We start from the raw sequence: 24730 nt of genomic DNA on the forward strand, positions 1-24730 counted from the left end.
GACTGTTCGTGACCCTATTGACCATGTCACGCCACGCTTTCCGGTCTCTCACTATCTTCCTAACATCACATAACTTCATCTGCAGTGCCTCAAGGATGCCATCTAACCATCGCGTTCGCTGCCTACCCCTTCTCCGGCGACCCTCAACCTTTCCCAACATCAAATCTTTCTCCAGCGACTCCTCTCTTCTCATCAGATGACCAAAGTAGCTGAGCTTTAACTTTAGAATTTGACCCTCCAGTGAGCAGTCAGGGTTTATGGTCGACAATATTGACTGATTTGATCTTCTGGCAGTCCAAGGAACTCTCAAGAGTCTTCGCCAGCACCACAATTCAAACGCGTCAATTCTTCGGCGGTCAGCCTTTTTAACAGTCCAACTCTCGCATCCATACATCACAACTGGAAAGACCATAGCACGAGTTATACGGATCTTGGTTGGCAGACTAATGTCTCTGCTCTTTACTAGGCGGTCGAGGTTAACCATTGCTCTCTTTCCCAGAAGCAGGCGTCTCCTAATTTCATGGCTGCAGTCTCCTTCCGAGGTAATCTTGGAGCCCAAGAAAAGAAAATCTGTCACAGCTTCCACTTCTTGTCCCTATATTACTGTTTTCTTATAGCGATCAAGACTCCGCTTGTACTGCAGATGGCAAAAGCACATGTGCTGCGAGGTGCATACCATCTTCAGTGTTGCTGATCTGGCCCCCAGCCTCGCTGAATGCATTGGGTGTGGAGCGTGTCGACTCCAGCAGGTGCTGGGGTGGCCGAAAAGCCATGCCATGGCCGAGGGACGAGGCCAGGCTATCAGTGCGGTCTCGGAATGCTCCATCAGGCTGCTCCGGTGCACTCTCCTCCGTCAGTTCCGTTGATGCTTCCTGCGCTTCCTGACATGGGGTCAGGTAGAGAAAAAAAGGCAAACTTAGCTTATTTAGCTGATGAAAGCTGGTCATAAATACAACGGAAGTCTAGAGATTGCAACATTATTATTTTTTTTCTTTCTGCTAGCAGCTTATCCAGGTCTCATGCAGGGTATATCATATTGATCAGAGCGCTTTAATATTACCAGTTTCGAAACTTCCCATAGAGTCTATGCATAAAAAAAATGGCAGTTTTAACTGGTCAAAATTCAGGTATAGTACAACGTCGATGTAACGAACTTCACCTTAACGAAATCCCTGATGTAACGAAGTAGTTCAGTTTCGGTAACTTTGGGCGCATAGAACACAATGTATGTTTAGCCCCCCTATAACGCAGTAAATTTCACCGAACTTTCAATGTAACAAAGTTTAGTTAAAGACTCAATGCCTGAACAAAGGTGCACCACGATCCTGAGTGGTTGTGAGCAGCGCCCATCAAAGCGCACGCAGCCTGAAAATAAGCGCGGTGCGGCCAAGGTGGGTCGACCTTGGCATGGCGGCGCAGCAGAGCCGAGCGCGCTTAAAAATGTGACGATGATGATACGACATGGCATACGCTGTGCCATCTGATGTACTACGCGGGAGACACAAACATGATGTTGAGCAACTCCACTAGGCGGCACGAGTATCGGCCCAGTTTTCCCGGTTCCCGTAACAGCCTGGCAGAAGACATATATTATGGTGAGGCTACCCCAAAAAAAAACAAATAATAATGTGCCTCTACCGGTGCCAGCTGCACCGGAGTGCTCATTGCGCGCATACACGTATTCTCACTCATTTCGCCGCTGTCTTCCGTCGTACAGCGCTTATCGACTCGGCGGTCGACGCTTGTGCGTTCACGTTAAAAAAGTAGGAGGGTGTACATGACCTTTTAAAACTGGGAAAAAACCCTGGCGCAATCCGTTGTCTTCTTGTATCTCTCTCTTGTGTGTGTGAATTTTTTGAGCCAGGGTTTTCTCCCAGTTTTAAAAGATGCTATACCAACTAGCCCGGCAACATGCTTTATTGGTGTACATGAATGACCCAGCAAAATACTAAAAACTTCCAAGAGCCGCATAAAAAGCTAGACTTACACCCATTAAAAGCATGCAGCGTCTAAAACCCAGTGTTTAGGTATTGCTCCAAAAATCACAAGTACCACAACGGGCCTTTCCACAGTGCAACACAGTAGCAATTACAAATGGCCCTTTGCGTTATGGAGACGCTTCACGTACTACGCAAGCTGTGACCGGTGCTGTGAAGCATCCTAAACTGCAACGGTTCAGAATACTCAGAGTGCAGGAAGCACGTGGATGCAAGAGAGAAAGCTATAAGTAGTATTAGAACGGTGTGACGCCATCTCAAAAGAAAACTGAAAGGCCAGTGACACACACTGCAGTGTCTGAAACGTCGTGACTGGCCATATCACGGCCACAGAAAGTTGTCTCCGAGTGTGGCAAATTTTTGTGGCTTCTCGGGGCATTTTGGCGCAGCGTGGTGCAAATTTAATAAACTTCATGATTATGGCGCAGCTTGGGGCAGAAATATGCAGCTGTGTCAAAATGGCGCAACTGACGCAGCTGTTGCCCCCCTGTTATTATTAGCATCATTCCAAACAAAATGAAAAATTATAGTCAAAGAAAAATCAATTAGCTTGAAAAGTTCGAACAGATGTTTGGAAACTTTGTTTTCCTATGGCACAAACAAATGATAGCTGCAGAAGAGCTCCATCATCTCCGCTACCCGTGCTCCATGGGGGGAGAGAGAGAGAGAGAGAGGAAAGGAGCGGGGGTGGGATGTCTCTTATGAGATAGTGTGAAAGAACAGTTAACATGTCCCTTTGCATTACAACTGGGCAGAGTAATAGGTGGTATTGAATGACTGCAGAAAATAGCTCTTAAAAGGAAAAAAAAAAAAAAAAGAAAGAAATAAATACTATGGACACAAAATTATGATCCCAGAACCATAGTGGATATACTTCAAGAGGGAATAGATTTAAAGAAATTTTAAGCTAGTCCTGAAGTCATAATGTGTCTTCCCAAAAAGATGAAAGCTGGAAAATTGACATGGTTTAGCCATGGATGTGGTGCAACTTTGGGGATGCATTTAACAAACATGTATGTTCAACACAATAATGCCCCTGGAGCCACTAGTTCATTTGTAATAAAGAATAAAATATACGTCTTGCAGATGTACATTTCTGCAGGTATCCCATTCCAATCTTCAGACTCACCTGACTCTCCGACTCCCCCGCTGTCTTCTGCTCCTGAACGATAGTCTCTGTCGAGACATTGGCAGCAGGATCGCCCGCACCGCCACTTTCTACTTTTGTGGCCTCCGCTTCCTCCTGAAGTTTCCGCCTCAGGTCAAGCAGCTCCATCGGGCAGGACGCCCCGGGAACTCGACCTTCTGGCTTCGGTTCCTCCGACGTCACCAGAGAGTCCAGTGGCACTGACGATGCCCGTTCCAGGCGGCGCTCTGTGCTCTTCGTCCGGCCCTTACCCACATGCCGTCGCCAGGCACGGAAAGATGTCTGCTGCACCCCTCCGTCGCCAGACTCATCTTCATCGGACAGCTGCATTCAATATTTGTTTTGCATGAATGAACTGTGAATGGTGTGCTGCAGCATCTATTCTCAGCAAGGTTATTCATCCCAGGCAAGGGTCTATTTATGAGAAACTTTTGGATGCTGCAGTTAAGAAGGTGCTTCTGCTTTCTGTTTAACTTCATCCACAAAAAAGAGAAGGAGAGAATCAGTGTGGTTCTTCGACACAAAATTTCTGAGATGAAGGAGTGATTTACGCCAATGATGCTGGCATCAAGATGAACTGAATTCTGAACACATAATGCATATACTAGATAGGCTACCAGCTTTGATTTGCTGCCATTTTTTGCTGTCTCACAATGCTGGATATCTTCGATAACAAATCTTCCCTATGCCCTACAAACTTTATTGCAGAGAAATCAAACAACATATCTTTTTTTCTCTGCATTACTTCAGCTACTCACACGGTTAGAATGTCGAGCTACTAAACGAACAGATCATGCAACATGGACACAATGAACATGCTCTAGTTAACCATTCACACTGCAAACAAGCGAGAACTGCATTGAACAGCACAAGGCTATAATAATAATGCAGGTAGCCACAATGCACACTGAATAATTTCCCTACCTCGCAGTGTAAAAAATGTTTCCGGCCAAAAAAAATGTGGGCAAAATACTTTTAGGGGGAAGTGGAGAGGAAAAAACTATTCCTTGATAGGGTCATGCTTGTAAGGCTCATAACTCAGCGGCAATGCAACTTCAAGCTGCTGTTATGATACCAACAGATGCTGCATAAAAATAATGCATAAAAAATTAAAGCGACCAGCAATACGGTTAAACCTCATATAAAAAAATTGTAAAATGTCCACAATTTCTCGTTGCATCCAGGTTTTCATTATATGCATTTTTTGTGTCAAGACGCGAAAGGAGAATGCAGAATGGAAACCAGATTAAGAATTGAATGTAAGGGAAGCCACCTTGAAAGTGTTTACTACAAATCACAACAACTCGAAACTAAGAAGCAGCAAAACGTTCCGCGATCGCACTGAGGGCACAGCGCGACTATGGCAGCAACCTCCATCTCTGCCGCAGCTCACACAAGGGGTCGACGAGAGGGGTAGGGAGAGGAGGCTGGCAGAGGAGTCAGAGTCTGGGGGGAGAGGCCCTTTACGCATGTTCTTTCTTGCCAGCCACCCCTGGCCTAAGAAACAAGTTTCCGGTAATTCAGCACCAGTTAGGAGATAGGTCAACCAAGGTCAATCAAGGTCAACCACAGCAACATGTTCCTTAAATGAGTTTTCAAATATATGCATTTCAATGTAAATGGTGTTGGGGAATTGAAAAATTTTGTAACATCGAGGGATTCGCTACATCGAGGTTTAACTGTACATTGGGGCTCAAAGCACTGACGACTTTCTGATCAGCAACACTGCTTACTTTTCAGCACTACTATTGTCAGTTGTGGCTTTGACTGCATTTGTGAGAGTTACCTTTTGGCACCCATACCGCCATCAAGTCAGCCGAACAAAAATTTGCGCTGGACGAGCCCTCCTCACTGCAAACCTGACACAGAGAGCCGCAAAACACGCAACAAGCTGGAATCTTCAGGACTGGAAATGACAGTTGGTTTGTCACATGCCTGGCTGGTGGCTCGTACGAGTCAGCTACGGATTCACAAAAAGCTCTCTTGCCAGGAAAGAGGTTAAAACATACACACTTGAAATAAAGCACACAGCCACATCAACTGCGGACATGCACCACAACTAAAACCAGCAGACTTACTACCACCCCCGGAAAACTACCAGCATTTCAACACTTCTCCGCCGCTTCACAGATGAGCAGACACACAACAGGCCAAGAGGATCACAAAACGAAGGCAGTTACACTTCCACAAGCAGCTCACACAAGGGAGCAGGCTCTCGCTGCCAGGCAAGGCATACCGCAATGCCTACATGGCACGGCATGCGGGGCAGGGTGTTCCAGCGGACAGGGCGCCACCCCACCACTCACTTTGGTGTCTGGAACGGAGGTCTTCGGGCGCAAGCCCGCAACTTCGGCGGCTCCTGCCTTTTCGTGCGGCAGTACTGCCGTCATTTCCAATGACTTGCTTCGCAGCTGCACAACAGCGTTGGAACCAGTCTCTCAAACCAGGGAGCCCGCATAAAATGTGTCTCCTTTAAGCACAACCAGTGCATAACATTGACAGTACACAAAAAAAAAAAAAAAAAACTGCGCACAGGTGGACTTCCAAAGTGTTCAACAGCCTTTGCGTGCAGCTAGTGAATAACACTTACAGTACAAAAAACAAGTGGCTGCGCTCAGGTGGACACTAACGAGCAATTATTGCCCAAGCACGCAAAATGTACCCAAGCAAACAGCTGAGAGGCAGCATGTGATTGATCATTGGCAATACAGGTTAGTGTAAAAGAACTAAATGAACACTGAGCACAACAATTTGTAAATGTCCGCCATGTTTTCTAATTACGTCCCCTTCTTGTAGTCCAGGTTTCTATGTTGGATTAATAACCCTGAAACATGGCATGGTTCGAGATGATCAATCTGGCTTTGATTCACAGCAATACCGTTTCGAAGAGGAAGTTTAAAATAGCTACATTAAATAAGCTAAATTTAAACAGTGCTCTGAACGATCTCCACAACTCATGAGGAAAAAAAAAAAAAAAAAAAAAAAGGAGGATGAGAACAGTGACTCACCCCAAGTGGTGGCACCAGTGATCCAAAGGGCCTGCGCACCACCTTGGAATCCTTGTTGTCCAGAACAACACAGTAGTACTTGTCAACCTGTTCCAGCTGATAGCCCGGCAACGTCAGCTGCTTGAACTCCTGCCCAAGGAATGAAATGATACGCAATCAGTACAAGGTAGAAAAGAACAAGGTCGGAGCCAGTCAATGCAGTTTTAGTCTGGTTGCAGAGGGCTACAACTCCGGATCGCAAAAGGAAATGCCAGTTAAATTTCGGCACCAGCTTCGCCAAATCGGCGACCCACCCCTGTCCAATGCTGGATATGCCAATCATACTTCAAGTGAAAAACTTTAGGCTCAGGTCACATTTCCACCTTTATTCAAGCACATACTCATCAGATGGACAGTGACATGTCAGCTAAGTTAGCTAAATTCGAAACAGCCCTTCTGTCACACAAAGCAATAAGTTCTTGTACCTGTGGCAGCCTAGAAAAATAGAGTACACTGATGCACTTTCTCACAAGGCAAAATGCTCCAACTTCACAGAGACAGGCACAGTAACCAGAATTCTATGACGGCATCTTTGCTAGTCACTCTCCTTTCTGGTGAAAAGGTACAGATCACATACAGCAGATCCCGGATATATAAAGAACTCAAAGGAGATTATCAAATAGTTTGATATACTAAAAACCCGATTAATGAAGAAAGGCAGCAGGTAAGATTACCGGCGACCTCGAAGTAAGAATAATATATACGAGCCCTAAGGACGTGCGTACAGCAGCAACATGCCACCCGCTGGTGCACTGGTAGTGCGCTACTCCACGCATGTCGTTAGGCCTAGCCTGCTTCACATCAAAGCTGCTGTGGACGGTGCTTTGTAATTAACCCCTGACTAGCACAGGAGGGCTCATTGTGCCATAGGTGTGCCATTAGGGCAGCAACCTTTCATACGATTAAGGTATGTGGCATGCAGTTCAGTACGTCAAATGCTTCACTCATGGGAGTTCGATAAAAGTGTTCGGTAACGCTATAGTTTTGCACGGCATTTTCAAGGGGATTCTCTGTCTGTTCGATATGAGCAATAATTCAATAAAATCGCATTACAAGAGACACTCAGTTATAACAGACATTTGAAAATGGTCTGGTTGGTTTTCCTATGCCTGCCATGTTAACAACATTGCATACCACGAAGCAGCACGAGAGAGGACCCATTGTTTGCCAGCTGATAGCTCTTGCGTGTGCCTTGCGTCTTCTGTTAACAAGGCAACCTGATTTCCTTATCTTGTAGTACTTCTGGTGGGCAAAATAGAACAGGAAACTAAGAAATACCGTGGAAATGTCTGCTCTAGTAAAACTACGAAGAAATAAATAAATTTAAATAATGGGAGCGAAGAGATACCCAATATGTATTTCATAAATAAACGCCTGTTACAAAAAAAATAAAGCATGTATGCCCACAGGGGAAAGACAAAACCACAATCTGGGAATGTGAAAGTCCTCATATATGCACTGTGAAAAAAAAAATTATACTGAAAACAAGAGACATGGTTACAAGAGACACTCGGTTACTAAGGACAACTTTTTTCAGGTCCCTGGAGAAAATTCTCCACTATTTAGAAGAGACACAACCCAGCTGTGCTCATGCAATGCAGCTGAAGTGTACCAACTCGTACATGATGTACTTCAGATTCCCTTAGCTAAATTCTGTTCCATACCAGCATCCTTTTTGTTGTATATGTCAGGAGCTGAAGTGTACTTCCCCATAATTGGGAAGTCAAAACGACCTCGCTGTTTCAGCCACTGGCAACGAATTACTGTCGCCTACGAAGCAAATAAAAATGCATGAATGACATCAACTATTTTTAACTCCTCGCTGTTAAAATTTGATCACAAGATGAAAGCTCAGAATCCTGATGTATTTCTCTTTGCGAACAATGCTTCTTGCAGCACTAAAAGCACTAAAGTTCTCGTGCTCAAAGCCACAAAAGTTAGTTTTCTTTCCAAACTCCACATCCTACCTTCAACCAACAGACAAAGGCATTATGCACTTTGCCAAGTTGCTGTGAAAAACAAGGCTGGTAGAACGCCTGTTGCTCGACAGGCAGCAAGACTGTACAATAGTAACTGACGCGAAGTTTGCTGTTCAGGTGATTTCAGGTGTCTGGAATGACCTGAGAAATGAAGTTGTCTAAAACCGTTTCAGACAAGCAGGCTTTAAATGTGGTGACATGATGTAAGAGGGCCCATATATGGATACTGTGGAAAACTTCCTTGAAGATGAAGCTTGGGCAAGCATCCAAGAGAATGCTGAGGTACCAGAGTCTTTTGAGAATTCATATTTGCAGATGTGGATCTTGTGTGCTCCCGAAGAGCTTACAGACTGAGCAATGCTCGCACAAGTAAGTGGCACATGTTCCACAGAGGATGACTGCGAGGACATTTCAGAGGAAAAGTGTCGGCATCTGAGGGTGACGAGCATGTAAGAGTGCTTCAAAGGTATTAGAGCAACAGGAAGGCTTGCAAAGTGAAGTGCTTTACCTTCAGAATTTGGGAAGCAATACACTCTGCACTCACAAAAATATACATACTAGTATGAATAACTTCTTTAAGCTTTCCTGAAAAGTTTCCTGTTAATGTGTGTGAATGCATCTATATGTTGATGTGCAGTAAACTGATCAACACAGTGCTTTTAGAATTTTCGGTTACAAGAGACATCTTTTTCGAGTCCCTTGAGTGTCTCTTGCAACGAGGTTTTACTGTATATCCGAGTTTATATATCCGGGATCGACTGTAATCAGACATTTTGTTCTGTTTAAGGAAGTAGGATAATTGCATTTCGTGCTATACTTTTCCCTGGGATTTTCAAAGCAGTTCTTTTGACTGTTTGACATAGCAAATAATTCAATATATCCAAGTTTGGAATATCTAGGATTGATTGTATGGGCTGAATCAAAATATTATTCTGATCACTTGGCTTGATTTAGTGTTTCCCTTCAGTGCTCGAGCAGCAGCAGAGCCACAAATGTATTTTATGCGGGGGAGGAGGATGAAAATTACTTTGGGTGAGGAAGAAATTTCTTACATATTTCAGGGAAAAAGTTTTTAGCTTTAAATTAATCCCCTGATGGGCACTCTAACCTGCCCTTCCCCTAGAGGTACTATATAGGCTTTGCCATGCGCGAAGATGCCGCATAAGCAACCAAGTTGTTCAGTGAAGCCACACGTGATATTTGCAGGTGTCCAGCAGCGAGACAAGAAAGCAGTCGAGAAGTGATTGCTTTGGCTGTCCTAATAAAATAAGTGATGGTCCTTACAGCTCACACATAACGCTGCATGCCGTCCCCATGACAGGTGACGCAATGTTGCTGGAGTACCTGTCAGGTTGGCTTCATGGTGGTGCACGGTCGCTTGGTGGCGAAATAAATGGAATGCGCAACTCTGGCAAAGCCTATATAGTAACTCTACCCTTCCCCACCCCCATACACACTTCAGCACTAGTGCAAGTCACTCACTAAACAGAACAGCACAGAAGAGCATCGGCAACTTCATGGCCTAACCAAGAAGCGAACCCTACACAGTCACCCCGTGAGTGAATGCACACAGCATCGAAGCTCTTCCCATCCTCAGCGTACTAGTGCGCACGCTGGGCAGCACTGACCTGCAGGAACTTGCCAAAGCTCAGCTCGTGTCCAAAGACAAACTGCAGCGGCACCTGCTGCACCTGGCAACCGGGAGCCCCAGTGGTGGCATGCAGGCGAGTGGTGGTCCGTGCCTGGGCTGTGCTGCGGACATGCTCCGCAACCATGTGCAACGTCTCCGCTGTCAGCGGGAAGCTGTTGAGGGATGCCGAGGCCATCTCGTCCCTCAACATCCACTTCAGCTAAGCAAAGAGGTAAAAAAACGCGACTGTCAGCTTCATGCTCAACTCAGCCTGGACGTGAGCCCGGTACCCATCGGCAATATATTAAAGTAGTATAGACACATACATTTTCTGTTGCGGTATTTTCGCTTTAATCGATCCACAGTGGTCCAAAACAGGGGGATTGCGACCCGAAAAGTCCCAGCAAAGCTCAATTAATTTATTATCAGTGCATTTATCAGGGCCAGTTTCGGTTTCGATCTCTCCGGGCATGAGCGCGCGATGACGTCAAAGTTACGAGAACGGCACACGAGTGCCCCCTACTGGCAAGGTTGGTGAACGCGTAAACACAAAATCTGATGACGCATTCGGGTCACGTATTTCGTCTGCTTGTGGTCGCTCGTGCAAGAAAATATCGTCGTTGAGCAGCGCTTCAGCGTAGCATAATTAGTACTGCGGCGTTGTTTCGCCCGATAGCGCGGACGTTACTGACATTGCCGGGCGCTTTGATCCCGACCCGCTCACCAGCGACTCAAGCGATGAAGCAGGAGTCAGCAGCAGCCCCGAAAGCTTGGTGGGTTGACGCGCAGCGGCGCAGGAAATGTCAACTGGTAGGAATGTAGAACAAAGAAACTGATTACCGTGAAGATTCTGCTTTATCAGTCTGGTTGGCCAGCACTATGAGCAAAGCTGGCATTCTAAATAAATCTTTTAGCAATGACGCGATCAGCCACCGCAGTTGTAAGCTCTCCCGACAAACCCCATGCTCACGCCTGCTCACGCACTGATTGGTCCCGACGCGGCGGGCCTGTGTTCCGCCGTATTAGCATGTGGCGCCATCTGGCGCAGTCAAGGCAATCTGGGTGCGTAAAGGCACGGCCTCCGAGATCACCTCCACGCGGGGGTGATTTCGGAGGCCATAGTAAAGGCGTGGCCGCCGCGATCGGCTCCAAGTCATAGCGGCCTCATAGCATCCGCTATAGGTAATTTAGCTATCGCAGTCCGCTGTTCATTACCTTGCATAACTATTTGTACAAAGGACTATCAGTCATGATTGAATTGCAAGGATTGTTCGGCCAATACTGAGGTCCTGGTAGAAGTGATTACAATGATACAAGTGAACTTTTTTTTCCTACAGCTGCTGCCCGGTGCGACGCACCTGACATCTGCTAGCTCCGCTGCTAAAGGTGTCGTGCAAAGCAAGAAAATAATTTACGAGATGGACTTGCCAGTAAAGCGGCACTTAAGTCCGACTTTACAGCGTTAGCCCATTCTGATGCGCCGTTCACTGGCACTTTGATATGAAACCAGCTAGGGCTAGAGACGTCTAGGGTAGGCGGGGAGCGGCGCAGTTCGTTCCCGGCGCGCCATCGAGAGGCATCATTGCCGAAAGCCCTGCACTTGTGCTGGCATGCTGTTGGGGCCCGATTATAGCAGGTAGTCTCCATACGTACACCAGTGAGGTAATTGTAACATGCACCAACGAAGAAGCCGTCGAGTTAACGAGAAGGAGCGTAGTACTTTCTCAGGGCACGGCTGGTACCGGCGGCGGCGCCGGTACCATGTTCGAGTCCGGCCATATGTTGTCACTGTTCTTTGCTTTCCCGACTCCACGTCACAGTTGTTTGATGACGTCATGTTGTTTACCTATGTACACGTTTTCGTCCCAGAGATGTCGCTGCCGATAGCTTTTGAAAAACGGAATACTTGCCTGGCTTGTTTTTAAAACCAAATTAAAATATCTTCGTGGTAACATGCAAGGTTGGGATTGCTTGGGGAGCATCTCTGTATAACCAGGAAAGCAATCGCACTCCTTCTGACGCTTCAAAAATTGGTGTCTATACTCCTTTAAATCCATCGAGTTCTCCACTGAGTGTTTACTGAATTTACCTTTCTTTTACAGTTTTCGACAAGCACGGACTGTTTGATACCCTCGGATGCTTTCAAGAAATTACTGTTATGTAACTAGTTTTTCTTCCACAATAAAAGAACAAAAATCGCACAGAGAACCTGAAACCATAAATATAAAACATAGCTGCCAACCATGATTCTACGAGAGCCAACCTACAAGCACACTATGACTAGTGTAGCAGTTGCCACCACTGCATTACTCAACCATTACCATTACCCACATCTTGCCTTAGATTTAGCCCATTCAAAAGCCATTTTTTAAAATGGTTCTCAGGAGAGCCATTCGTTTTCTTTTTTTTATTTTTGATGGAGAGGGAAAAGGAAAGTGGTTAGTTTCTTGATGACAAATCCGGTATGCTTTCCCCTGCATTCAATAATAATAATAATAATTCAATTATAAATTATTTAGTGTCATAAGCGAAAACTGCGTGCGGATCGATATACAGGAATGACTTGCGCGTCATTAACAGGAATAAAAATGCCACCAAAATTTGGTGTCTATAGTCCTTTAAGTCATAGAAGTCAGACCAAGCTCTGAATGACTGTGAAGGAGAAACCATACCGGGTGTGTCATCAAGAAACTCTTTTCTCATCAGTTTCGGTTCCAACAGCCAAAAGATGGCTATGATGTCACGATCATGTCTTGATGCACGGCATTAAAAAACAGCGATATAATCATTCAATCTTCAGTTGTAGTGATTCCTGTTCTTGAGGAAGGCTGGCTTTGCTGGCTTTATCATTGCAGTGAATTCAAATACACGGCAATGATTATATATCACTGTATTTTCATCCCTTGCGTGACCAAGAGTTGACTGTGACGTCACAGCCATCGCTCGGCTGTTGAAACAGAAACCGAAAGAGGTGAGAAATGAAATAAGATTATAAATTATTCAGCAGTCGTAGACAATGTGACGTGGTGATTCGTGTACAGTAATGTCCTAGGCATCATTACAAATCAAACACGAACCCAAAAATTAGGTGTCTATAGTCTTTTAAACCTGAGAATTCTCTTTCATGTCCAATCCAAGCTTCGTGTTGGAGTAAAACGCAACCCCTGCTGACCTTTTCAATGCACCTGCTGATCACTTCGTTCTGGAACTCGGGCAGGTGGTGAAGTGGATCCCGTGGAACCTCCAGCTGATATCTGAAAAAAAAAAAAAAAAAAAGAAAGAAAGCTATGCAAAGGCCCAAATATGCTCATTTTCATGCATATTACATCCATATTTGCAGATGCCTTCCATAGTGCACACCTTTTCACGATATGATACAGAGAGAACATTTACAAGGCCTTCCCCTTCTGATGGTGCAGTCGAACTTACTCACAAGCAGCCGTTCAGTGAATGCGTGAGCAGTCCGATATATGCACAATGAACAAGTACCGTATTCACACGATTGTAGGTCAACTCGAATGTAAGTTGACCCCCCAAATTGCATGTCCCTGAAAAAAAAAAGCGGGGGAAAAAAAGAAAGAAAACATAATGCGGTGGATGCTCTCGACAACGAAAATTTATTGCCTGGCTGTACAACTCGTCTCCACTTCAAATCATGTATTTCGGCGATATAAACAAATTCGCCGTAGCCTACCTGATATGGTTTTTGTCTTGCTCTTGTTAACAGTTCCATGCTTTGGTTTCGGTTGTAAGTCAACCCCCCAACTTCGGATTTTCGAATTTTAAAAAAAGGGTCGACTTACAATCATGTAAATACGGTAGGAATCACGCCAGGAAAGGACCCTTATTAAGTACAAGTGGGCTCTCTTATTGTCTGTGGTCTGCCACAGTAGCCAAGTGGCATTCAGTGGCTGACTCGATGATCCCGGCTGAGGTGGCTGTGGCCATGGTGCAGTTTAGCTCCAGGTGATCTATATTGCTCCGGATCCTTTAACGTCTCTCAGACCGAATGCATTACTGTGGGAATATTAACCCCACAATTTCGAATTTTCTTTCTTACCATCTACTTTATGCAGTTTTCACGCACCTAAAGTGGCAAGGTAGATTTTAACTGTTTAAAACTTTGGACAACACCAACACACGAGCGAAAGTAAGCACGCAACACTCGAGTAATCGCACTGATGAAGCAGTTGACAGGCATAGCCACCAAGAGCAGAAGCTGATGCAGTAAATGGCACAAACACAAAAACCTACAAGAAAGATGTTAGGATGAGAGAGGAAGAGCCTCAACTCACCCAATAGAGGCGACACTTTCGGCCTCATCATCTTGGTGCTGCCGTTCCGAGTCGAACATGATAGACGATGACGACAGGCGTGCATCGCCCGGTGCCAGCTTCTCAACATCGGGAGGCAATGTAAGGCACAGAAAATCCAGACGAATATTTATGTTCTCAAGGTCCAGCGTGGGTTGAGAGTCATCGAGGCAGTTGATCACTTCCCCTGGAGATGCAGGTGCAAGAGATGACATGAATGAAGCGCACATGAAGAAAAAGAAGTAGCAGCACAGGAAACAAAAAACATGATGCCTATGCACAGCAATCTAAGAGCAGCAATTAACCTCGTCTAAGAACGTGCCCTGAAACACACTACAGATAAATATATGTTGAAATATGTTGCTCGCGTTCACATTACAGTCAAATCTCCTTGATGCAACCTCAAAGAATTACAGCAGCAGAGTGGCAGCACAACCTAGCCAAATGTAGGTCTAATACAACAGCATGTACACCTTAGTAAGGTTTCAAAGCGTAAAAAATGGCCTTGTCTAAAACTACGCACGAATCAGAAAAATGTGAACACAGAGTTTCTTTAGAGCGAGCAACCGGAACTGACAAGATCAAACTCAAAATGGTCAATGTTCCTGCGATGCTTTCGATGAAGGCTCGAAAGGAAAAGCGCAATAAATATATGGCTGTAACATGCCCAATATCACGCACACTAAACCAAACCAACCAAACCAAAAAAAGTGAGTACACTCCAGGGATTATGTAATACCCCATCTGGGTAAAACACTGTAAAGAAGTTAGAAAATAATATTCTCGGAGGCTTTCTCCCTCACCAAGGCAAGTGGGCAGCGAGGTGAGCGAACATGACCCACAGCCGGACTTGGTCTTCACCAGGCATGTGAGGTGGGCGAACAGGGGTGGCACCGTGGGCTCGGCCTCCCGGATGGTCTCCATCACCTCCTCTTCTTCCTCTTCATCCTCCTCACCCGAGTCCTCACCAGCCGAGGGTGCAGATCGTGCCGACCCAGCACACGACTCAATGCTCGTCACCTCCAGTGCTGCAGCATTTGCTTTAGTCCCTGCTGCTTTCTCATCACCTGACTGGCCAAGGTCGGCCACAGCTGCAAAGAACAATCATCCGGAATTGGATGTGTCAAGGGGCACCGACAACCACTGCATCTAAATTTTGTTTACTACAAAATTCCATTGTTACATTTAACGCTGATCTGCTGATGTTCGTACAGCAGCACGAGAAGCATTGACAAGAGAGAGATTTGCAGTTCAAAAATGATTTTTTTTTTTTATCCAGCTTTGATATCAATAATGATGTCAAGTGCAATATGAATTCTGTCACTGGCTGAGAAGGGAACAAGTTATGGCAATCTGATGATCTGCCAACGAGAAAATAACAAAGCTCTACACAACTAAGACAAGAGGCCATGGAGCAAGCGCCTGTCTTGCTTCTTCCAATGCTCAGTCATGGTTTTTTTTTTGTTGTTGTGCCCTGGGATAGCCCTTCGATAGTTTACTTAAAAGTGGGCACAGGAATACATAAAAAGGCCTTTGATGACACTACAGCTAGACTGTAAAAACCACCTGTGGCAGTGATACATCTCTTTCACCGTTTGATGATTTCTAGCCTATAAAAAGCTCTTTTTTACAGTAAAAATGGCCTCTCTGTCATCAGCATGTGCTAATAAATAAAAAAAACCACCTTCAATTTGACCCGAGTTTGTATGAGAAAGCCAATTTTGTTCATGAATTAACAGCAGACATCCAAGTTTCCCCAGGTGGTCGAAATTACTACTCAGCCCTCCATTATGGCACACCTTTCTCTCTTTTGGCTTTCACTCCCACCTTTATTCCTTCCCTTACAGCGTGGTTCAGGTGTCCATAAAACAAGTGTGACAGATACTGTGTCTTTCCTTTCCTGTGAACCAATTATTCGATTCTTATCCAAGTTTCCTTATTTCACTTTACAGTGAGTAAACCAACTGCTACATTTCAGCACGGCTAATGGAGTGAGATTTGTTTAAGTGTGCACTGGATTCACTTCCAATTAATATAAATCCATGAAAAAATCAATACAGATCCAGTTTTCTGAGATGTGCAGTTTCTGTACTTGTGCATGTCTCGGACTTACGTTCCACATCCATGGAGAACTCGACATTGTGTGACCGATCCGTATCGGTATCGTCCCAGTCACACAAGGCACCTTCTTCCTCTGCATTTCCATCAGCATGCCGGTGGTACCTGTCACCAGCGCCTCCATCCAGTCCCCACTGCACAACACATCAAAGAGAGACAAAAAAAAAATCAGCGCATATCAGTACCTTGTTTTCAAACAGAGCATAAAGTGAATTTCCAAATAGGTCATTCAAAGGGGAAAAAAAAAATTCGTGTTATGACTGCGTATGTATCGTAGCTTCACGTGTTCTATATTAGGCATCTGGCCAAAGCTAGAAAGTACAAGAAATGTCAAAACACAGTACAGTGAAGACCAAATTCCTAGCTTTTGCATTTTGCATGGGACAAACAGAGATAAAGTAATCGGCAATGTAGCAATGTTACGTGCAGTGTTGAAGTCCATTCAAGCTAGCCGCATGGTATCCTAAGCACTAGCAGCTTCATCTTTAATCGCTGAAGCTGATGCAACATCAAATCAGTTAGCTCAAATGCTGGAACAATGCAGACCTTTGGCAGGGCCAGGAAGCATAGCCCAAGCCTTGAGACAGGGACAGAAACAGCCGCGAGAAAAGGCACAAATGAGAAGGCTAGAAGTTGGCTTCCTGCCAGCCGACCCAATGGCAAGAGTCTTGACAACAGAGGATTTGCTTAGTGAAGTTAGGCAAACACCAAAGCACAATTAGGTATTACTTCCAACATTTCATTTTTCATGAAAAAGACAAGCCAATTTAGATACCGTTGTCCGGGCCTGACATGGAGGACAGAAGTAGTAGTAGTCCGGGTGTGAGGGTATGCGCTGGAACACCTCCTCCAATAGCTCCTGGAAGCGTTGCTTGATGCTCAGGTGGAGCTGCTGCACCACGTCGCACGGGTGGTGCCGCTCCAGGAGGTTCACGGGAAAAAGGCTGCTCACCCTGTCACACACAAAGAGAGGTTGCAGAGCAAGACAATTATCCTGGCAAGCACCTCATGCGATAAAAAGAACAATCATCATCACACTATTATCATTGGCCAGTTTAAGAAGCCAACAAATGAGGAAAACATGTTACCAAGACTGTGGCAGAATCGAAAAAGTGATGTCTGATAGCTGACAGCAAGGAACACTACAAAATGCTGGAACAAGAATCTGCTAATTTTGACCTTTAAACTTCATACAAAACACGACAAAGCAATGTTTCATCATGAAATTTTGCCGCTTTGAGCATCCCAAAATGTCGGCATGTCGGCATGTAATGTGTGCACAGCATTTTTTTTTTTTTTAGAAATTATCATTGTGTTTTATCAAGGGTTACACTGCTATTCGACTCATCTTTTAAATTAAAAAAAATAAAAAAGAAAACATGCTGCAAACATTTGTCTAAAAGTGCCACAGACATGACCACTGTGACATCACCTGTGGCATGGGTCTAGCACGAGACAAGATGTCTGCTCTCCAGCCTCAAAACAAATTTTGATCTGGAGGCTGGATGACACTTTGTGAAACACATTGGCAGTGGAGATATTGTAGTGCTGTGATATAACGACGAATGTGGTGGAAAAAAGAGTTTAGTTGGTGCCCTGTGCACTGTGCTGGAGGCAACGAATGTTTTGCACTGGCTGGCATTGCAACCGTTGCATGTGCCGAACCCTGCCCCTGCAAAGAAGTACACTTTTGTACAGTGCAAGCAACTCTGCATTTTCACAGTGGCCCGAGTGGGTGCACTTCCTCCTGTGCAAGGAAAAAGGAAGGATTCTGCTGTGTCTGCACCAAGTCGTCTTTTCTCAGTGAAAGGCAACACATGGACTGAGAACAGTAGGGACCTCGTTTTATATAGGTCCAAAAGTGGCACCCCCTTCACACTGCAGAGTAGAAGCTGTAAGCTGCTCTTACTACGCAATACCAGAGTATCTTTCCGTCACTGGCCCCCACAGCTCAATACAGCTGCAATCAGAATATGTGAAAGGAAGCAACATGCAAGCCTGTGGCTGTTCTAAAAACAGCAGGCACACCCGGTTGCAAGGACAACGATGCATGCGCAAAATTTTGCGTGAGAACAGCAACTGATTTTATAAGCAGCATATCCACCGAACAAACATTTTGGTGAACACAGCTGCTGATCAAAATCCGACGACAAAAATGCATGACAGGGCGCACCTCTGGTGTTTTCAACAGCCACAAGACCACGAGCAGCTTGTATTGCAACGGGCTTAAGAGTTCCCTTTTGATGTTCTTTCTAGCTATCAAAAAAAATGCATTACACTGAGGCCGTCTAATCATCATGTTTATTTAAAGACAAAGCAAGCTTACCGAAAACCGAAGCGTTACCGTTACTACCTCTACTATTGGCCCCACTAGAACTCTTTTGCAGCCGCGTGAATTAAAACTTGAAACCACGTGAGTTTTTCATATAATTTCAAAATTGCATTATCCAAACCCGCATTAAAATAGAATCATATCAGCCGTGTAGAAATGCATTACCTCTAAAGGGCGTCAGCAGGGAATAAAAAAAAAAGCATTATGCTGCAAAATATATTAAATGGGATCATATCAGCGAGATACCCCTGTACTATGCTAATGCTCAAAGGCCTTCCTTAGAAGAAATTCAATTACCCAGTCCTGTGCTAGCTGCATCCACTTGACTCCTGCAGACTTCTTTAACTCATCCCCGCCCACCCCATCCCCCCTCCAACTTTCTGCCTCTCCCTGCTACGTTTTCTTTCCCTTCAAATTCTATTTGTTACCATTAGCAACCATCGGTTATCCTTCTTTCACATTACGCGTTCTACCCACGGCCATTTCTCCTTTTTGGTTTCAAGCAGAATGCCATTACCTCGAGTTATTTCTTTGGCTCACTCCGACGTGGTCGCATTATTTGCCGGTGAATATAGTACCGTCTGGTTGCCAGCCCAATGTTGACACAAAGGACTCACCCATCGTCCGAAAGTCGACGGCTTTCATCTTCCTTTGCTGCATCACCGTCGGCTCCTTCCAATGGGACTTCAGAAGCAAAGTCTGCACTGACCTCATTGTCGCCACCACCCCCACTCCCGTCTTGCCGGGAAGTGCCGCTGGCACGATGAGAGTGCTCCACAGTCGACTTGATGCGGAAGTCACGGGTGTGGCCGCAGATTGCTTGAATGAATTCAGTGATGTCCAAAGTGAGCACAGTCTCCTCACAGGCATCCTCCACCACAGCACAGACATCTTGCTCATCCACGGGGAGACCGTCTCGAAGGGCTCTGAAAAACAAGAAGCATCAAAGTGCAAAGTTCACTTATTTTTCCTATTTACAAAAATAAGCTATAAACAGCTGTAAGGATGCTATTTCGTAAGCTCTTGTTGGCGGTAGTGGCATCGTCCATGCAAGCCACGCCCAAGAATCGCTACTGTATCATGATACCTGCATAGCCACCACACAAAACGACAAGGTCAACCTCGGCCACAGCACCAACCTGCGCGTCGCAGAAACCTCAACACCTGTTGTGAGGCCACTGTGCCCGCCTACCCAAACAAAAACCCTACTTGTATGGTCTACAGATGGATAAAGCCCCTTGCATCGTGCCTAAGCCACACTCTCCGAAACCCATAACCTGTGACTGGTTATTGGACCATGTTACCGCAACACACTCAGCTCCAACTGGCATCAACATTTTGCAGCACCGCGGAAGTCCCCAATATTCACACTACTATGAAAGGTAAACATGCGATGACAATTTGTTTTTTGAGTCCTACTACAGTAAAACCTTGTTGATACATTTTTTAGAAAGTTCAGGAAGAAAAACGTACTGTCAGGTAAAGAGTATGATCTGAACTGACTGATTTTGGAAAATTTAACTGCTGAATGAGGTACAAGGCATATAGAATTGAGACTTTCAAAGCGTAAAAGTGTAGATTAGCATTTATAGACATCTAGTAAGCACAGCTCCATTTTTTTATTTTGCTCTCACAGAATTCAGTCCGTATTTACGTTGTCCCAAGTGCGGAAGAGATTTAGCAACAAATCCGCTTCGTAGGAGGCAATGACAGGTTGGGATCATTTCTTTGGGTGATTACGGATGCTTTACCCCTTTACACCAATGACATGTGGAAAAGCCATTACAATGGCATACAGTCGCTTCATTTTTGCTCATGTTGCGACCCCTCAACTCAGTCCGCTCGTATGCAAGCGAACAGCTGTAGTTATCAAATGGTTCAACCGCGAAAGAAGCCACCGCATTTCTCCTCATGAAGTCATGTTTCCGCGGGAACGAGTGCCTCGTATGTTGGCTTTCTTTGATGCTTCGCCCCTTTGCGCCCATGCACCGCAGGAAAACTACTGTAGGAGGTGAGCACCAGCTTTTCCTATCGCGAGTGCTCGTTAACGCATGTCTGGTTGATCGCAGAATGTGTCATACGACTGCAATTTGTCGAAATTTTAAACATAGTAATCAGCAAATCGTGTTATCCGAGAACGTAACAACTGGGAGAAAAATAGCGTAACTCTACGGGAGATGCTTTACTGCTCACAATGTTGAGCGCATAAAATGGGAAATCGTATGAACCAGCAACATGCCGACAAGGTTCTACTGAGCTTCACTAGTGGCTGCTCAACTCCAGCATCCTTCTATCTTCAGATGATTAACCTCAATGCTAAATGAAAAAGAGCACCATTATCATCAACAGCCTAATTATGTCTACAAACTTACAAACCGCATGACACAGGCCTCCCACCGAGGCCTACTTATTCCCCGAAACTACATCACGTATGAGCACGCGACTATCTGCCACCACTTACTATGTTTGCCTACTTTTTAAATCTATTTAGTTACCTTAAAGAGACAACCTACTGACTTTTTTGACAATTTTTTTTCTTGTGTCAATTAAAAGCTCCTTCCCCAAATTAACGAATACCTGGCTATAGCACTAACAAACACTACAGAAATATTCAGAACTTAATTTTTCTATACGGTATGCAACTGTATGCAAATCCTAACACCAAGGACACAATTTACAGTAAGTGTGGTGACTCTACACAATTCTATAGTCATGACAACTTCTACGTCCCCTATATGATGTTCAGTGGCAATAACGAGCATGACGTTAACCATGATAGATTGTGTTAACGCTATAAGGCAGTAATAAGTCTGTTTTAAATAACCTAAATAAATAAATAACTGAAATAAAACACCAATATTAATCACAGATACCAACAACCATTCTTTCCTGTAGTAGCGCTGCCAATGTCAGCTTCGCTAGAATTATTGCAGTGTCTTCGGTTGTGCTATCTCTTTTCTGAAAGCAGCATAAGCAACACTGAACATTAAAGGTAGGTGAAATTTATTAAAATAGTGAAAAGCAGGCTACTTTAAGTTGATATGAATGCGAAAAACTGTCTGTATGACAATGTGGCATAGTCACAACATGTAGTATATGCACTTCTAACGCTCTAGGCAGGTACCGTGTTAATCGCAATCAAAGTACATGGCATGGCACAACCACCCGCTCAAAATGACCTTCTCGACCAATTTAAAATACAAATTCCAGCTTAAACTGAGAGTTCTACTCTCATTAGTACCAGCGAGTGGCGAGATATACCAGACTATGCCAATATTTTTATGCTCATCTCCAATGGTACAGCACCCCTTCAAGAGCATTTTGGTTACCTGCTCTGCTGCATGCCGATTTTATATTCCTGATATCGACTAAAATCTCATGAACTTGCTTTTATTCCCTGAGCCACTATGCTCTTTTCCCGTTTCTTAAATTAAATAATTTTCTTATTAACCATGCTTCTTTTATGGTTGGACAACTAACCTGAAGACGCCATACACAAAGCTTTTGGAAAAAGCCTTGCGTAGGCGTGAACAGTGCTTCCTGGCCGGGAAGCGGTCACTACCAAACTCGGAGTCATCCGATTTAGGCTCCGGTGACATGGTCTTGTATGGTGAGCCTGTGAAAAGTTGACAGTAACAAAACGTTATCAAATGGTGTATACAAAGCTGCGAGTTTTTAATTTTTTTCCTTGCCGCACACTGTCATGGATAAACTAATACAGTCTAGCCCGATTATAGCGAAGCCACTTATAGTGCAGCAGCAGTTATAACGAAGAAAGTTCAATTTCCTATTCACATTTTTGCATTTTCAATACAATTTGGATCCAATTTTAACGAACTTTTGATATCTCGTGACCCCTGGCTTCGCCTGGACAACTTTTAAACAACGGACCTACTTAGTTATCCCCTTTCTCGGACCCGACCCTTCGATTTCTCGGCAATGTCGAGTCTCGTGAGCACCTCAACGGGCAAGAGAAAAGTGTTGTGATTGAAGACGAAGCATGCCATTCTGGACAAAGTGTGCCGAAACATGAAGAGTGATATTGCACGGAAGTATGAAATTGTGCAGTCCACACTGTCAACGATAATCAAGAACAAAGCAAGATAGACGCCGTTCTAGATGACGACGTTGGCAGCGGGGACTGAAAGAGGATCCGGTGCGCCACGTACACCGCAGTTGCTGAGAATGTCATGGAAGGGACGGATAGTGCCTCCGAGAGTGACTGCAACATCGCTGGTTGCGCCTGTGAGCCAGTGACCTCCGCAGCGGCCATCGCAGCTGTTGATACACTACGGATGTACCTCGGGAGTTCAGAGCAGAACATTGGTTTGCAGTTGCATGGTATGAAGGCAGCGATCCTGATGACCGCACATGCAAAACGTGTTCAGGAAACAATGGACAACTTTGTCCAGCGACGATAAAACAATTTACTCTTTTTTTGCCACTTTTTTTCATAGTCCAGTTACAATGAAGCAGCAGATATAGCGAAGCGATTTCCAATTTCCGCCAACTTCATTATAACCAGGCTAGACTGTATAGCCAAAAAGCACTCATGAAAGACTTGCAAGTTTGTGCTCGTGTTTAGAAACGCGATTTACTTGAAGGCACATCGCTGAAAAAAAGTTGGTTGCTGTGTAAGTTTTCTGTAAGCGGGTGACAGTATTTTCATGGAGCTGGTACTGGGAGTATTAGGAGCTTCAGCAAGGTATGTATATATTTTTTTTAACTGAAATGAACTTGGATGTGAACGCACAAGAAAACGAGTATGAACACACACCGTCAGAGCCTTCTGGCCTGTACTCCACCCAGTTGGGCTCTGACCCGGCACGCATGTTCTCGTCCAACCGTGTCGTCAAATCAAGGTACGTGTCCTTCCACTGCCTCACACCACCCTGGTACACCAGCCGGCCAATCACAGCTGACACTGGGGCGTCGTAGACGTACACTGGAAGCGTTATGGAAACCAAACGCCGAGCAATGCCGCTGGCCTCTTGAAATTCGGGAGATGCGCTGCCACCGTCATCGTCCCTGACAACGGGGCGCTGCACCGAACTAGAATGCCGGCTTTGAACGAGGTCGGGAATGTCGGCCGACCGCTGCCGTGGCAACGATTCAAGCTTTTCGACACCGTGCGAGGACAGAGCGGGGTCGGAGTGTGAAGCAGTCAGTTGTCGACTGACACGAGGCTCCGCAAGGTCCTTCTCACAAACTTCGTTGGTCGCCTGGTCTTCAGTGGCAGACGACGTGGGAGCGTCGCGGTCTGCACTGTAGGAAGCGACCGGCTCGGATGATGACTCAGTTTTCAGCACGACATAGTCCGTGTGCATGGCACCGGGCTGACTGCCGTGGGTGTTGTGGCTGTCTGCTTCAAGCAGAGTAGTGTCTTCTGGACGTGCCATCAGGCGCTGGAGGTCCATGAATGTGGCAGGAATGAAGGTGAGGACCACGTGCGAGTTTGGAGTGGAGTGGCCGCTCCCCGAGGTGCTGTTTGCCCCAGAGAAGCTGGCTACGAAGCAGCGCCAACTGTGGACAAAGAGAGACACATGCAGAGGACAATTTGCAAATACACCACACAACTTGCTCGCGCAATGCTGACGAGGCATTGCAAGAGAAGAAAACTTCAACACTGAGCACATCTAAGAAGCTCACCAGCATCCCAGTACCATACATGGGAACATCCCCCAGCTCATACGAATACCACTAATGCTCAAACTATCTTTTGTAGTAGAATTTCTGTGAAGACAAAACATGTTCTGGCCTGTTCAAGTTCGTCTTAATGGGGGACATGGCTCTTAAAGCTATTTTTCCTCATTTTGACCAAATTCAAATTCAGTTTCTTGCGCTGATTTCAAATATGTAACAATTTTGCCAATTGGCCAATTAGTTCAAAAGATACATAAAATTGATTGTTCATAATTTGCGGGAACAATGAAAAAATAACCGCCCTACAAAGAATTCATATCGACACTTTGCAAGGTACAAGAATCATAACGAATGCAATATTCAGAGCGCTTTTTTTGATATAACAAACATTAATGATGCTGTAGCAGTTCAAAGTTCACTGTTCCAAATGTGGGTGCCATATTTTCTGATCTAGAGCAAAATTGAAAATGTTTTAACTGCTATTAGGTCTGTGTATGGTGGTGACATTTGAAACTACTCTCCTT

The 24730-nt window shown here is 45.0% G+C and overlaps 1 protein-coding gene across 2 annotated transcripts in view; it reads right to left on the reverse strand.

Annotated features, from left to right (window-relative positions):
- Nucleotides 1-24730, reverse strand: part of LOC146181270 (KICSTOR complex protein SZT2-like) — a 183198-nt gene that overhangs the window by 72847 nt on the left and 85621 nt on the right. Inside the window, exons 25-37 of one of the 2 annotated variants that reach the window (XM_084576321.1) lie at nt 23341-24086; nt 22044-22179; nt 19181-19489; nt 17007-17184; nt 16227-16365; nt 14917-15204; nt 14096-14300; nt 12973-13054; nt 9799-10020; nt 6153-6281; nt 5451-5555; nt 3127-3468; nt 677-881 (exon numbers count right to left, since the gene is read on the reverse strand). In XM_084576321.1, coding sequence (XP_084432447.1) covers nt 677-881; nt 3127-3468; nt 5451-5555; nt 6153-6281; nt 9799-10020; nt 12973-13054; nt 14096-14300; nt 14917-15204; nt 16227-16365; nt 17007-17184; nt 19181-19489; nt 22044-22179; nt 23341-24086 — 3086 coding nt within the window. The remainder of the gene's footprint in view (nt 1-676; nt 882-3126; nt 3469-5450; nt 5556-6152; nt 6282-9798; nt 10021-12972; nt 13055-14095; nt 14301-14916; nt 15205-16226; nt 16366-17006; nt 17185-19180; nt 19490-22043; nt 22180-23340; nt 24087-24730) is intronic. The other variant, XM_084576322.1, reaches the window with a different exon arrangement.

Source organism: Amblyomma maculatum, chromosome 8 (assembly GCF_055883805.1).
Source record: "Amblyomma maculatum isolate TAMU_Amacu chromosome 8, ASM5588380v1, whole genome shotgun sequence".
NCBI lineage: Eukaryota > Metazoa > Arthropoda > Arachnida > Ixodida > Ixodidae > Amblyomma > Amblyomma maculatum.